Source organism: Phasianus colchicus, chromosome 3 (assembly GCF_987193195.1).
Source record: "Phasianus colchicus chromosome 3, bPhaCol1.hap1.1, whole genome shotgun sequence".
NCBI lineage: Eukaryota > Metazoa > Chordata > Aves > Galliformes > Phasianidae > Phasianus > Phasianus colchicus.
The window spans coordinates 1,278,099-1,295,207 of record NC_143438.1 but is presented as its reverse complement, the minus strand read 5'-3'; the positions used below and the strand labels follow the sequence as shown (position 1 = coordinate 1,295,207).

General features: G+C 37.0%; 1 protein-coding gene across 1 annotated transcript in view; it reads right to left on the bottom strand.

The window, feature by feature from the left end:
- The window catches only part of CNTNAP2 (contactin associated protein 2), a 758,846-nt gene that overhangs the window by 481,519 nt on the left and 260,218 nt on the right, over positions 1–17,109 (bottom strand). Inside the window, exon 2 of the mRNA XM_090136789.1 lies at positions 16,494–16,604. Within this exon, the coding sequence (XP_089992915.1) occupies positions 16,494–16,604 (111 nt within the window). The remainder of the gene's footprint in view (positions 1–16,493; positions 16,605–17,109) is intronic.

Sequence of the window (17,109 nt, the reverse complement as noted above, 5' to 3'; positions counted from 1 at the left end):
CATCATGTTTAACAAAATGTAAAGATATTTGACAGTATATTTAAAGTTATGATGTGAAAGCAGATGGAAACATGAGTACTGTGTATCATATGAGACAGTCACCTTCTAACAGTTGCTAGTAAATGCAACAAGACTTTCAGCCAATATTACAGAGAGCAGCAATCATTCTGTTGGTTGCCTGATCAAATTTTGTATCTCAGTTTTGCATTTCCTTTTCAGCTTTTCCAAATAAGTAAATAAATGTATAGTCAAAAGGATGAAGGAGAAACACATTCAGTTATAGTGGATCAGCATGTGAAGGGAATGATCTGGGAATTCCTCTTCCACTTTGATTCATCAATGGCGTAATGTTAGGGAGCTGATTTATTTGCTCATTTGCTTTGTGATTTGTATGTAACCTGTATTGAATCAAGGATTGATAAAGGTTGTTTTTTTGTTTGTTTGTTTGTTTTGCTTGTTTGTTTGATGTTTGTTTTTCAGATTAATTTGGAAGAAACCTGGATTAGATACAATTCCCTCACAAATCAAAGTACTTGAAATTCTTTGTGTCTTCACTCAAGAAGTATTCATTCTAAAAATCTCACATCCCCAGAAACGTGCATGTGCTTACAGCTAAGCATAATAATTAAATATTGTGTTGAATAAAAATATCTTCCTCACTAGAACAGAAGGAACCTATCTGATACCGGACATAGAATAGAGGAGAGAATGACAAAGTATTTTAAAAATTTTTGCCTTTTAAAAGGAGTACTGAGTTAGAAATTCAAACCTGCTTTTTACAATAAATATGACAATTTTTAGAAATACATTTGTTTTTATAGAATAACAAATTATCTTTAGGAATGAGCAAAATAAGCTAAAGTAAACTTTTTGTTTTTAATTATCACTGGTTGTATTCTGAATTATATTATTTCATTGTTTGTATTTTTTAATGTGGTGAAAAAAATAGACATTGGATACATCTGTAATGATATGTACTTCATGTACTACCATTTTACTTCATGTACTGCCTTTAATGAAAAATACACTAAAAACTATGAAATCAATGTGACAAGAATAATTGGAAATATACAACAACTATAAAATATTTAAAATATATTAAACATGCATACAATATAGTTTACTTTCATTAATCAGGCAAGAAGCACATATTGATAGTAGAGCTGTAACAAACAAAGAAACAAACAAACAAACAAACAAGCAGACAATATCTGCTTCCTATTTTTACACTATTCCAGAATTTATTGGGATTAATCACACTCAATAAATAATTGACTCAGTGAAGTTAACTAAGAGTCATTGGGTACTGTCATTTATACTGGATAGCACTCCACTGCACAAAAAAAAAAGACAACTAATTTCAACTTGTGCAAGAATGATTGTACATGACCGTTTGATAGCAGATACCAGAGAACTATATGTTCAACATATGTGGTACACAGATATTTATTCATTCAAGCAACCTTCATGCACAGAAAAGCCTAAAAATCTTAAACAGAAAAGCCAGCCAGAGAATGTCTGTTGATAAAGAAGGCTGTGAAAGACTTTTTTAAACTTTTATTTTCAAAACAGCTACAGAAATTTGCTTGATTTGCTCCTACTGCAGACAGATGAAACAACATCTAATGAGTTTACTACTGAAAAAGATATTCAGTGATGCAGAAGATGCACAAAACTATATTCAAAATTAGAAGAAATTGTATAACATGGTGTAAGGGACCAATGAAGAACTTGACTCAAACAACAAGTTTAGGAGAGGAGGTGGGAGAGGCAGGCAAGATCCTGAAGAGGAGGGGCAGCAAGCTTGTTTACCGGCTTCATTTTATGGCAGCTTACTGAGGAGGGAGGTGCATGATCACTAGAGACCCTCACCAAAAAACTCCCAAATTTTCTAGAACCCTCTGCTGTGCAGATGGAAATGTGTCACCACCCCAAGCTTGGACTCTGACCAACTGGACTATATAAAGCTGGACACTCATGTTTTGGTATTTTTGGTTGACCTACCACACATAGATCAAGATCCCAGCTAAAGACAACACTTGATCTGAGGATGTGGTGAAAAATCTCTTCTTTATTCTCTTCTTTTTCCTTTCTGTCTCTTTTCACTTGTCTTTTTCAGTAGCCATTGCCTAAACATGCCTTGAATTAGTTGACTAGGATATAATATCTGTGCCAAGTACCTTTCATCCACAACACTTAATGTTGTTAGAAAGTGGTCTGATTTTCCTCAAGGTAATAGGTTGGAAAGCTCAATGAATTCTTTTAGATTGTTCCTCTGAGTCACTTGCCCTAGAATTTATTCCTGTTTTAGTCACAGTTATTCATCATCTCCTGTCTCAAATCATAATATAATACCAGTACTGCAGTAAGTCTAGTTTCCTGCACTTTTGAAACCAAAGGTTTCAGTGGTATAAATGAAAGAAGAATGTGAAATATAACTAGGAAATGAAATATTAAAAGCTATAAATTTAAGATCTAGGGTTGGTGGTAGTTATTATTCAAAGGTTAACTTTGTTAATTTTAGAAAACTTCTAACAGCCTTTCAGCAAGGAAACTTAAAATCTCTCTTCTTTAATAGCTATGTAATAATAGCCTGAATCATTCAGAGTTTGCATCTGCATATTTGTATGGGAAAAATACAACCCAAATTTTCAATGACAAATAACACTTCTAAGTCACTCTACTATTGTCAAAACAATATTTTTTGATACTTTGCTATTTTCCATGCTACTTTCCTTACTACTTGTCATTCCTTTATATAAAAGATAAATCAAGAGAAAAAGGAAGACTTTGAAATACTAAAATCACTCACCTAATGCACTTTAGAGAAAATATGGAGAGTCGTTTTCCAAGTACCTTAGAAAACAATGTAACAAACATCTAAATGGCATGAATCTACCCAGACTGTTAGTCAACTGTTTAAGTAAGATCAGTGACAGTTTCCATTTTTTGTTTGTTTACTATTTGTCATTGTAGATACTGAACGTGTGTATACAGACAATAAAATGTTTAACTTTACACACAGAAAACAGAAGTACAACATTTAGTGGTTCTATTAACACTGATAAATGCAAGTGCAAAAGACTTGCATGGTTGCAAGGGTTGCACTTTTAACCTCTATCAGGCAGAGCCCTCTAAACCAACAGCAACCCTTATAAAGGAAACCACTGTCACTTAAAACAATCTGTTTCTGATATTAACATGGATAAGTATTTTTTATTTCTTTATCATAAATAAAATGTATTGTTAAGTTTCTTATCACAGAATCACAGAATGGCCTGGTTTGGAAGGGAACTCAAAGATCATCAAGCTCCAACACCCCTGCCACATGCACGGCCACCAACCTGCCCATTTAATATTAGACCAGGTTGCACAGGGCCCCATCCAACCTGGCCTTGAACGTATCCAGGGACGGGGCATCCACAACCTCTCTGGGCAGCTGTTCCAGCACCTCACCACTCTCTCTGTAAAGAACTTCCCCCTGACATCCAACCTAAATCTTCCCTCTCTCAACTTAAAACCATTTCCCCTTGTCCTGCCGCTATCTACCCTTTCAAAGAGTTGATTCCCCCCCCTGTTTGTAGGCTCCCTCTAGGTACTGAGAGGCTGCAATGAGGTCACCCCGTCACCCCGCAGCCTTCTTTTCTCCAGACTGAACAAGCTCAGCTCCTTCAGCCTGTCTTCGTAGGGGAGATGCTCCAGCTCCCTGATCATCTTTGTGGCTCTCCTCTGGACCCTCTCCAACATCTCTGTCTTTCTTGTACTGGGGGCTCCAGACCTGGATGCAGTATTCCAGATGGGGCCTCACAAGAGCAGAGTAGAGGGGAACAATCACCTCCCTGCCCCTGTTGGCCACCCCTCTTCTCATGAAGCCCAGAATACCATTTGCTTTCCGAGCTGCAAGATCTGCTGGATATTGTTCAGTTTTTCATCCATCAGGACCCCCAGGTCCTTCTCTGCAGGGCTGCTCTCAAAGACTGCTCCTTCCAGTCTGTATAGATGCCTGGGATTCCTCTGGCCCAAGTGCAACACCTTGCACTTTACTGTGTTGAACCTCATTAGGTTCACCCTGGTCCACCTTTCAAGTCTCTCGAGGTCCCTCTGAATGGCATCCCTTCCTTCCACCATGTCAACCACACCACTCAGCTAGGTGTCATCAGCAAACTTGCTGAGGGTGCACTCGATTCCATTGTCAATGTCATTGATAAAGATGTTAAAGAGCACCAATCCCAAGACAGACCTCTGAGGGACATCACTCATTACTGGCTTCCACCTGGACATACAAACATATATTCATATGTTTGGATTTGTAATCTGATCACTCTTTTCAAAGTAGAGATTTTTTAGAATGTTTTAAAAGTTCTTTCAGAAGAGAACACCAATGGAATTACAGACAACAACATGAACAACTCTGATAACAGGGAAATAATAAATACCAGTGCTCTGGAAAATGCCAATATTGATATTTAGAAGGCAACAGTTATTGAGAAAACAGCAACATGATTATAATCAACCTCTACTTTACTTATATCAAATCTGTAAAAAACAAAAAAGTGAACAAAACAAAACAAACAAACAAAAAAAACCTACAGAATTGACAACACTATTTCTTCGTCTCCAGAATTCAGTATTAGAACTTACCCCAACTAAGACCACATTTACTAAAAAATGGCAAATTAGACCCAAACATTAGCATAACTCCCCGTGAGTTTCAATAGAAACTTTACAGAGAAGCATGAAGAATTGTTCTCAAGTAAGCTTTCACTCTCAAGTAAGGATCTAAATTACTTACAAAGCATAAAATACAACTGACAAAATCTGTGGGCAGCAGAAGCCCTAATTCACTTCAGCAAGTACTTTTAGACTTTCTTAGACTGATATTGTCTTCCCCTCCACTGAAAAATAGGCAAGGGGAAAAATATTCCTAATTATATTTCTCAAAATATTTTAATTTTAATTTAAAAACTCAAAAATTAAGACTAAATATTACCCAAGAGATAACAATAGTTATCTGGATACAGTCCACATGGATTTTTTTTTTTTTTTTAAAGAACATTATAATCACTATATTATTTTTAAATCTCAACAGATCTTTCTTGCAGTAAATGCAATTAAAATACATCCTTTGATGTAGTGTCTGCTTCTTAATACTCACTGCTTCCTAGGATATCTTAACTGAGCACAAATCATATCTGAGTGATCAATCTGTTGGTAAGGAACAGTGTTGATGTCTAACAGTGAAAAAGTGAAAGAGATCTAGTAGCTGTCATTCGCAGTTGTCAAACTCAAAACAGCATAAAAATCATAAGCCTGAGGAGCCTCATATCTTGAGCTGTTCAGGAACACTGAGCAGCTTTCATTTTAATGAATACATCACTTTAAACTGTGCTTTTCCCATCTGTTCTGCATTCTGATTACATACACAAAAAGAAGCTCATTCACAATTTCATCCTAATGGAATCTTAGAACTTGGATGAGACTTAAATATGCAGTGTGCATCATCTATATTCAAAACATCAAGCAGCTTCTTCTCCATGAGATGTTTTCTTGTTCTGCAGACTGAAAGCTGAGGCATGGCAATGGTTCTCTGCACCTGGCATACAAACCTCTGGCATGCAAAATAACCACAGTGGCATTCAAGAGACAAGGAAGAGATTATAAAGATCTCCCTTTACTGATAACCTTGTTTCAATCAAGAGGACACAAATCTTTCATTGCATGTTTATACATTGTAGCCCTGCGGTTTTTAAAGCAAGTCTGGTCATATTCCTGACAATAGCTAGCAAAGCTACAGCTAATGCATAACAAACAGTAGACATTCCCTCTGCAGTGCCCCTGCTGAGTGATCAAGCCCTGATTAGCAGATTCTTACCCAAAACTTTACTGATAGTCAGATAAGGAGCTGCTGTAATAGTAAAGTTCTACCATCTGTGACTGAATAGCATTTACAGCACTTTGAAATCCAGATACAAGATGATTACTACTGATGATCACTGGTATTTCCTTATAATGTTTCTTGTAGTACAGATGACTACCAAAATCTCACATTCAGTTGAGCACTGATTACCCACCCCAGGTCCACTTCTTTCTCAGGGTCTTCCAACTACTCTGCCCTAAGCCTATAGCATTGCCTGGAGCTGTTGTGAACCAAAGTGCAGAACTTGGCACTTGATCTTATTAAACTTCATCCCTCAAGAATAGCTCCCTATTCATCCATGCCAGTTTTCTTCCCCTCCAGCTCATCATATGAACTTCATTAGCCTCTGCCCATTGATCTAGCCAGTCCAGAACCCTCTGTCTGGCCTTCTTACTCCTTGGCAGATCAACACTTTTTCCCAATTTGGTGTCATCTGCAAACTTGCTGAGGGTGCAGACAGTGCCATCATCCAGGTCATAAATGAAGATAATGAACAGGGCAAGCCCAGTGCCCTGGGAAATACTGCTTGTGACTAGTCACCAAACTGGATTTTACTTCATTCATAACCACACTCTGAGCACGACCATCCATCTAGTTCTTTACCCAGCAAAGTGTATACCTGTCTAAGTGTGGGAGACAGCAGGTTTTACTGAAGTTTAGGTGGGCTGCATCAACAGCTTTTCCCTTGTTCACCCAGCAGGTCATTTGATCATAGAAGGAGATCAGGTCGGTCAAGCAGGACCTGCTTTTCATGAATCTATTCTGGCTGGGCCTCATTTGCTGGTGTCCTGCACATACTGTATAATCATGCTCAAGATGATTTGCTCCATAACCTTTCCTGGTACTGACATCAGGCTGGCAGGCCTGTAGTTCTCTGGATCCTCCTTGCTGTCCTTCTTGTAGATGGGAGTAATGTTGGCAAGCCTCCAGATTACTGGGACTTCTCCAGTTGATCAGGAATGCTGACAGACGATGGAAAGCAGCTTGGCTATCACCTCCACCAACTCCCTCAGCACCATTGGGTAGATGCCATCTGTCCCCACGGACTAGTGACAATCAAGGTAAAGTAGTAGGTCATTGTTTCCACCTGAATCATGGAAGGTTTATTCTGCTCCCCACCTAAGATTTTCAGGTCAGGGAGGAGAGTGTCCTGAAGATAACAGGTCTGACTTTTAAGGACAGATGTAAAGACGACATTGTGAAGCTCGTCCTTTTCCTTATCCTCAGTGGTCATGTTCCCTGTTGCGTTCAGTAAAGGATGGAGATTCTCCTTGGCTCTCCTCTTACTGTTAATATATTTGGAAAAAAGTTTTTTGTTTTCTTTTATAGTGGTCAGGTTGAGTTCAAGCTGAGCTTTTGCCTTTCTGATTTTCTCTCTGCACATCTTAACAACTTATTTGTACTCTTTCTGAGTTGCCCGTCCCTTCTTCCATAGGAGATAGATTCTCTTTTTCTCCCGGAGCCTCAAGAATATCTCTCTATTTATCCACGCCAGTCTTCTTCTCCGCCAGCTCATCTTATGGCTCTGGGGAGGCAGTGTGCTCCTGTGCCTTTAAGACTGCCTCCTTGAAGAGTGACCAGCCCTCCTGGATCCCTTTACCCTCCAGGACTGAATCCCAAGTGACTGTCCCTACCAGTGTCCTGAACAGTTCAAAGTCCCCCCTCCGGAAGTCCAAGGTAGCAGTTTCCTTGACCCAACCCCCCATCCAGACTTCACCAAGAATTGAGAACTCTGCCATTTTGTGTTTACTATACCTAAGACAGCTCCTGACCTCCACATCTCCTATCAGCCCTTTTCTCTGAACAGCACATCTAGAGGGGTATATCACCTGGTAGGCTAGGCTCTCTTACCAGCTGCATCAGGAAGTCATCTTCCACATACTCTAGAAATGTCTTAGACTACTTCTTCTGCACTGTATTGTATTTCCAGCATATATTAGGGAAGTTGAAATCCCTCATGAGAACAAGAGCTAGGGATTATGGAACAACTGCCAGCTGCTTGTAAAATGCTTTATCTGTCTGTTCATCCTAGTTAGGTTGTCTATTACGGACCCCCAACGTGATGTCTGCCTTGTTAGCCTTTCCCTTGATCCTTACCCATAAAGATTCAACTTTTTTTGTTCCCAGCCCCAAGATAAACAACATCAAAACTTTCTTTTTTTTTTTTCTTTTTTTTTCCTTTCCTGTAAGTCTGGCAGGGAGTTACTCCACCAATCTATCTCCTGCTCTCGCTCTCTTATATTCCTTAATCTCTTCACCTCCCCACTGAGCTTTGTCACCGTACTGAACAGATCATCCACCTGCTCACACCTTATGCAGGTGGAATTCCTGCTGCCCTTCATCAGCAACAACAGGATCAGGAACTCCCTGCAGCCAGAGACCTGAACCGTCTAATTTGTAGGCACACACTCCATCTGAGCCACTGCATTCTTTATTTGTCAGAACTTTCTGCCTAGTAGAGACCATGGCTGGATCTGTTGTCTGTGAGCCAGTCTCCTGAGTAGACAGAGATACTATGCCTTCCTTGCCCTTCCGTGTTCACTTGCCCTGCATGACCTGCTCATGCAAACTGCTCTGCCATGTCCTGTTGAATAGTCTTGTTTATTGTGCTTCCTAGTGGCTGGTTTTCCGCAAGCAGGAGGTGATCCCACCGCTTCTCCTGGCTCCATCCCAACCACTTCAGAGCACCTCTGCCACACAAAGCGTAATGGTGCCCAGCAGTTGCACCATGGCAGGGCTGCCTTTCAACTAGCTGAGGCAATTCCCTGCTTTGGAATGGAATGCTTCAGCTCCAGAGCAAAGTATCTCACCAAAAAGAGTTATGTTACCTCTAAAACCAATTATGAAGTATGCTAGATGCCTCAGGATAAAACTCCAGTGCCTAAGAACTGAAGCTAGGCAGCAGAGGTTATGTCTTTGGTCTTGAAATTGATTGACTTTGTTTTAGTACCTGATTTGCAAGGATTGTCCTCTTTCTGTAAAAAGCTTCCTTAATATAGGCAAATTCTGCCATGTGGAATACTATACTTGTGTTACCACCTATATACATCATCTCCACGTACAGGTGATACTTCTGTGAATGCAAACTTGAATGCTTTTGAAACAAGTACTCAATAGAAGAAATACAAACATTTAGAAAAAGTATGAGAACTTCTATCACATTTTATGGGTATGATTTTCATGTATGTGAAATCGGAAGAAACTGATTGCAAAGAGTAAGAAAGACCTGTACTATGCTGTCTGTAAAAGTCAAGTACAAACTCTTTAATCATTCATTGTCTGCGGCCATTCACTCCTGCTTGAGTGCAAACAAAGAGATACATTCTGAGTTGAATTAGAGAGCTAACTAGGTCTGCCTTTAGAAATGATGTTGATAAGAACACAGACATATTTATTAGCTATTTACAGATTAATATCCCAGTGCTGCTTCAGAATATTTAATGTTCAAATCTGGGTTTTTAGGATAGCTGGTAGTGGACTTAGTTACTGATGGGATAAACAGTTATTGCTCTAATGGCCCTTGGAAAATATGGAAAAGGTATATCTGTAATAAACACATCCAGCCTGGCTGTCTACAAGGCTGCCAGCAACATGGATGATTTTCTGCTGGAGTCAGCTGTTCATTCACTTCAGAAGCTACTAATTAACTAAATTGAGTTTTGCTGGAAATAATCTAGCTGCTCAGATATCTCAGGCTGATTTGCTGACTCTAGATGTCTGTAGCCCTAGACAGCTTCCCATTTTGCTTATGGCTTCAGGTTGTCTTAGAAATGCTGCTTCTTCAAATACTTGTTGGGAAATAAGATTTTCACACAAAGATGAACACAAAGCTCAGTATTAGTATTTTTTTTTCCTTCCCCCTCCCCCACCATTTAGACGTGCATCTAATAAGCTAACCATCTACTGTGACCTCTTCAATTAACAAACTGGAAAAAATTTCCATCCTTTTCTGTTTTCATCAGGTTATGGCAAATTAACTTAAGCCAATGTTGCTTTATTTTTATCCAATTATTTGAGCTTAAAATTCCACAGAGTTTACTTTGATTGTATTTTTAATGAAAAAGATGATGCTTTTCTTTTAAAAACTTCCTTTTTCAGTGAACCTGTCTGATCTGCATCTACATTAATTAATATTATTATTATTGTTTCTTCATTTTCGGAACATGATTTTTCCTTCCCATTCAGAGTCCATTCTGTTGTCTTCTTGCAGTGCATATTTTTCCTATCATTTTATATATTGCTACAGGTGCAGAAAGGACTTGTGGTTCCAGAAGAGTAAGCTATAGCACGCATTTTTATTTGTACTTATAAGAATACCTTTTAAAAAATGTGAGTATTTATGAATAATGTTTAATTAGGATCAGACTGTTGAAGTACGGTTTTAAGGTCAACTGAGTGGCAATCAAAACTGTCTTCCAAAGATGAGATATTCATGGAGCTTCACTGAATTGCATTACAAATGCAAGCAGGGCGGATATACATTTTGTAGCTGAAGTTGTTAATTTGAAGGTGAGGAATAAGCACAATAGGTTATATATTTACGTATGAGGCAGATTAGGCACATAAGGAAAACATATGAATCCAACAATAATGTTTGATAACTAAACATTAGTTATTAGGGAACAAACGCCTTTCTTAAAACATTATTTCTAGTTTCAAAAAACTCTCTAATAACAAGATGAGCCTGAATTGCAGATATATCTAAGAAAAGGAACAAAAACAGAGGTAGAAATTGAGTTTATAAAAAAAATAGAAAATTTATCAAAAGGCAATTTTACTAATAAATGTGAAAGTTTTTCCCTTTCAGTGTCCTAAAACTAAATAAAAATAGGACACAGCTGTTACTTGAAGTGTTTCCAAATTGTTACAGAAATGCTTCCATTTATGTGTGCAACATGAAGAATTTTATGTCTGGTGTACAGATGCTTTCAATGATTTATATAAACTGCTAGAGTATTTTTTAAAGTCATGATTAACTAGTTTTCCACATTTTTAAAAATGCTAATGTTTTTAATAAGTCCTACCAGTTAACTTGCCTTGAATTCTGATCAACTGATTTGGCCTATTACATATCACATGAAATACTTTTGTCAAATAAATTGCTGCCTTGTATAATGTATGTTTATATAAAGCGTGCATTTACAGAAAAGATCTTTTTCAAATTTACAAGTAGAATGTTCAATTATTTATAGACTCTTAACAAAGCTTTATTATAGACAAACAAATGCTAGGTGGATGACAATACTGTTTTTTACTTATGGTTATTACCATTATGTTAAGCTACCTCATCTATTACTCCTAAGTGCTTACCTACATAGACATTGTTCAGTAACCTGGACAGTGCATTTACAAACCACTACACCAAATTTTATAACAAAATTTGAGTTATATTGAATAACATTAATCATAACAGGATGTAACATCTTGTCTACATGAGGAGGTTGTCTAGTAGACAACAGGTTGTCTACATGAGGAGGCAATATTTAAGGTGAGGATTTACAGTGTGCTAATTAATGCACACTAACTCTCTACTATCCTTCTCTGGGTGATGTTAAGGCAGTGAGCAATACTGTCTTGAAGGTTTTAATATCTATACTAGAAAGATCCTAGCCCAAGTACTCGGGGATTTCCGCCCTTAGAAGGCGGAATGCTCATAGTCAGAGTTGATGCAGAATTGATCTCATTGACTTGCTAGGAAGGATTTGGGAAATAGAAGAATCATGTGCCATTACGAATAACATCTTGCATTTTCTGTACAGAAACCAAAATTAAACACTCCACTAAAAAAAATAAACTGTCTCATTTGCACCTATATCAACACTTAAAATTCCTGAAGCTTGTTTTATAGGTACATCAATAATTTGCATAAAAGGTCAAGGTCAGAGCCATGATTAAGAAGCAAGATGAAAGCACTGACAGGAGTTACATAGTGGTGATAGAAGTCCTGCTTTTTGAACATCAGCTGCTTTACAGAAGTTTCCCCCACATTATATTATCAATTTTGTTGGCAGCTTCAGATTTCTGATTAATACTGGACTTGAAAGAGAACCCAAGAAGCCGAATTTCTTCTGTATTTCACTGTGCAAAAGGTAATTTCCATACATTTTAAGATTCATTATGACCTTCATATTTTCACTGTCTTCTGGGATTATTGTTGAAGTTCTGAGATTGCTCAGTTCCAGAGCTTCCAAATATATTATATAATATTACGTTATACTGCCGTAATGTAGAAATTCTTCCCTAAATTAAAATGATATGAGGTAGATGATGGGCAGCATTAATTCCTGTACCAGTGAGAATTTTAAGGTCTAATAGTTTGGGTATTATTAGAAGGAAGATTGATAACGCGTTATATCAAACTTGTGCTAAGAATCCTCATGATGTGATACAGTTCACTGACTCTACTGATGGCTGGTCATAAGATGTAAGACCTTAAAATCTTGGCATTACACATGTACAGGTTTTAGATAGCTTTTTCATAAGCTCTAGAATGAGTTAATTGAAAACTCTCCTTTGTTTCCATTTTTGTTGAGAAGGTGACAGCAATACAGAATAGTTTTGCAGAATAGGTAGGACAAAAATGAAAGCAACACAAACCTATTTTAATTTATTAACTAGATTTCAATTAAAATGTGTTTACTGCAATCAGTAACTTAATGACATACATAAATGCAAATGACTTCTGTTAGTCATTTTGAAAAGGAAAATTTTGCAAAGGTAACATATTTCAAGTTACTCCAAATATTACATTTCATCTTTTAATGCACTGAGAATTCTAAGTTCAGTTTGCGTAGATATAGGAAATATTTACTGAGAAAATAATTATATTAAGTGTGCACAAAATTAAAAAAAAAATATATAATTTTATCTAATATTCCAAGCTTTTGCTTATAAGCCTCTAACAAGTCAAAACTAACAGTGCTCTTTCTTTCCTAAACCTACTTACACTATACAATTCATCACATCTTTCTAGTTTTCTCTTATGTTTTGCAACATCTCAAATTTCAAAGGTTTTTTCTCCCTTTTCTGCAGACATAGCAGGAATAGCAGGAATTAATCTACCCTGCAATAATTCCAGTGTGATGTGTTCATAAGAAATTATATTGCAGAGAAACCAGTGTCCTTTTATTACAAAGAGAAGGCAGAAGAGTCTACAGTTTCTTTGGCCTTCTTGTTTTTTATTTCTTTCCACAATAATAAAATGATAGCATTTTTCACAGCTACTATTATTCAAAGCATTCAGAAGGTAGAATAAGCAAGGCCACCCATGGAAGTTGGGATGTTGGGAGTCACACCTACTCTGTAATCTCAGGCTTCTGACTTCCTGGTTGTGGAGATAAAATCAGTGCTGTAACAATTGCATAAATCAAAGATTCACTAACATAGACACTAGGGCTTCAAATTTATATACATTTTAAATACAAGTTTGCAAGAAATTGACAAACCTGCAAGTAATCACTGAAAATTTATTTATCAAATTGACAATTTCTTTAATAAAAGCTAACTGTTCTTTTGTCTGTTTACTTCTTTTAAATCAAGCTCATTTAATTAAAGCAAGCTCTCTTTGCTTACATTAGTGAGAAATAAGGATTAGAGCAGGAACAAAGGGCAACATAGAGGATAGGAAGCTAAACAGGTTAAGTGAACAGTTACCTTTTGTAAGCACGTTGTATTTAGTTAGTCAATTCTGGACTTTCTCTTTATCAAGTATGTGTAATAATTATTACATCAGTGGAGACTTACAGTGAAAACTGTAGAATGCTGTGAAAATATGAGAAACATCCTCACATACTAAAACAAAACACAGAATACCTTAAACATATGTCCTAAAGTTTTCAGATCCATGTTTACTATTCCACGAAATTTTAGTACCGTTTGCCTAGATCACTAGTTACAGGATTTGTGTAGAAAGTGATAACAGATATTAAGAGGAATTTTATGGATGTTTCTGTTTCTGAAACCTCCTAAGGGCTGATGAAAATATTAAGCTCTTTGGTGTGTATCTTTCCATTTGCAATACTTCTGGCAAAAGCTACAACCTTCTTAATAACATGATGTGACTGTGCAGTCAATCAGTGTCACAATGAATAGAATAAAATAAGCTATCTATTCTACTAAAGTATCTTTTCCAGTCTAGAGTAAAATGTCATGAAAATAGCAAGGAAATTTAAAATTGGATTGTAGAATTTTCAAAAGTATATTTCCTCAGCTTAAGAGTTTGAGGCTCGAAGAGAGGAGAGCTTTTTCCTTTTAATGACTTGAGCATAGTGTGGTTTAAATAGCATATTCAATTTGGGAACTTATTAGCCAATAATGACTCTTGGGAGAAAAAAAAATATATATTACTGGTTTCATTAGTAATATCTGTAATTCCATGATGTAAGAAAATAATTCAACGTTAAATCTGAGCTATTTTCCATCATTTATAGAAGCAGAAGTATAAACACAGTGAAGGTACAATTCCCTTGTTAAACATAGTAATGAGTATTGTAGTAATTTTACTGGTATTAACATAAGGAAAGTAAAACATTCATATAGAACTTCAGTTTTGAGAAGTATATACGCCAAACTTTGTCATACTAAAAGATGGATAGCAAGAGTCTAATTCAGTATTTAAGCAAAGAGATGCAAGAAAAGTAAATAAAAGTAAAAATCTAGTAAACTAAAAGGAGAAATAATCATTAAATCAGTGATGCTCTTGCCCACATGACATTATATATATATGTGTGTGTATGTATATATATATATATATATATAAGTTTTTCCAGTAGCCTTTTTTTTTTTTTTTTTTTCTATTTTAGGAGAAGTAATAGAAACCAGATGAGCTTAACTATGATCATGACACAGCAGGATTAAACACAAATGATAAGCATTGTTTTAAGATTAAACTTCTCCCTAGCTTCCTTCAACAGTAAGCAACTGAAAACAGAAATTGAATGATGCAATATCTGTCAAAAATTCTGTTCAGACTTACTGTAAGAGAAAGAATTAGATCTGTTAAAAGATACATAATGAAGTCTTCTGAAGTAAACTAACTCCTGCCCCGTTCTTGAGACATCATAAGATGTTAATCTGTTTTCATTCATAAGACTTCTAAATTTCCAAAGCAATAAAAGATGTCATGCACTAGCCTGCAGACCTAAAATTGAAGAATCTGCTGATGCTAGTGACAGGCCACATGCTTTGCATTAATTCAGCGAAGGAACAGGACTGGAACTATTCTCCCTAAGTTTGTCTTTGACTTCTGTTTAAGTCACCTTGTAATAGCAACTGGGGAAAGGGATACATATATGGAAGTGTGTACAACAGTAACTTTTTATTCTCTTTTTGCCTCTCTGCCAAAAAATGTGTGTGAAGTTCCTGTAGTAATAGAAAAAGCTGAACATCAGAAGATATTGCAAATGTGGGAAATAAGTTAAATCAACAAAGCAAACCAGAACTCTTGTCGTTTTGCTCCAAAGACCGTGTGTAAGAGATTATTTTTTCCACCATTGTCTCAAAGCTTGCTGAAGAACACTGATGGACACATCCTGGGCAAAGGTTGAGAAATCCTTTGTCTAAGGGACACAGATGGACGAATCCAGGCAAGTCCTGGTGAAAGTTGACAAAATCTTTTGTCTGAAGATTTGCAGAACAGGGGCAACGAGAGATAGATAAACTGCTGCTTAATGGCTGGGAAGAAGTCTTTTGTGTGGGCTTATCTCGAGGGAGATAGCATCATCTCAGGGCATCTGCGCATGACTGACCCAAGTGCCCAGGAATGCCACAATACAGAAGAAAGATAAAAAAGGGACCAAGAACCATGAGTGTTAGGTGCCTCACATCAGAAGCCTCAAGAGCTGACGCCTGCATGCTGATGTACTCTCCAGGGGCCTGCTACCTGAGACCTGCCTCTTCCTCCTGGACTTGCTCTGTGTTCTACCTGCTTGCCACTCTGCTGCTGCTCTCTTTCTGCACTTTTGCTTCAGACCATCAGAATGGTGTGCAACGGGACACTGCTGGATCTTGGTGGTGACTATCCCCGCTTTATGCAATTCTTGCTTCTTTCCTACCTTTCCTATTGCCTGCTTTCTCTTCCCCATCACTCTAACTCATAATAGTCGTCGGTCTCCCCTTCCCCATTTCCCTGATTAAGATTTGTAATAAACTGATCAGACCAACATTTTAACTATTGTTTCTTATCTTACATCAGCTATACATATATCAAAGAACCTCCACTCACTCCTATAAATTGAAGCAAGACATGACTTTACAAATATTTCTTTACCTTATGAACACTGGTTTGTCCTTTTAGCCGATCTCAATTATGCAACTGTACTATGTGACTTCACTAACTTTATAAATTTGACCCATGCAACAAGTTTTTTAGTTGTATTTTTTTCTCTCTCTCCGTGGTGTAATTACTGTAACATGCAATGAAAAAGATATTCATTCTCTTTACGAAAACAAGACAGCTAAAATTTTGTTGAAACACACTGTAGCACTAATGCTTTATAGAAAAGCTTTTTCATATTTAAAAAATTCATGCATTGCTTTTTCTCAAAGTTGTGAACATGAAGTTGTGAGTGCTCCTTACCTCCTCTCTTGTTTAACTTGGCATACCCAGGCACATAGCTGCTTGTCATTGATGATGAACTGCTGAAGGAAGAGTGGGGTAATGCTGAGACCAGGGGTTCATCACACTTTTCTGAAACACAGGAAATTTTATTTATTATTTTTTTTTTATGCTAATAAGTATTCATACACGTTAAAGGGCAAGGCACCCTTTATTTTTATTTTGTGTAGTAACACAGTTGTGTCACTTGTGTATGTGCAGAACACATGTGGATACATCCCATCATTTCAGTAAAAACTTGTTTAACCAGGAAGGTGGCTCAGCACAACATAGTTGTTCACTCACATCACCTTTTCTAGTGGGATATAGGAGAGAATAAAATAAATTAAAAAAGTAGAACTCATGGATTGTGATTAAGCTATTTACTAAGATAGAGAAAGGGAAAACAGAAACAGTCATGTAGTTATCTCTCTCCTCCTCCCTCCCTCCCTCTCTATCTCTCAATCTATTTATATAAATGTATGTAACAAGTGATGCAGAAATAATTACTTATCACACAACATCCTTTCCCCCTCAACTGATGCCCGGCTAGCCCTCTGAGCAGCAAAAGAGAGGAAGACGAACTCCCACTCCTTTC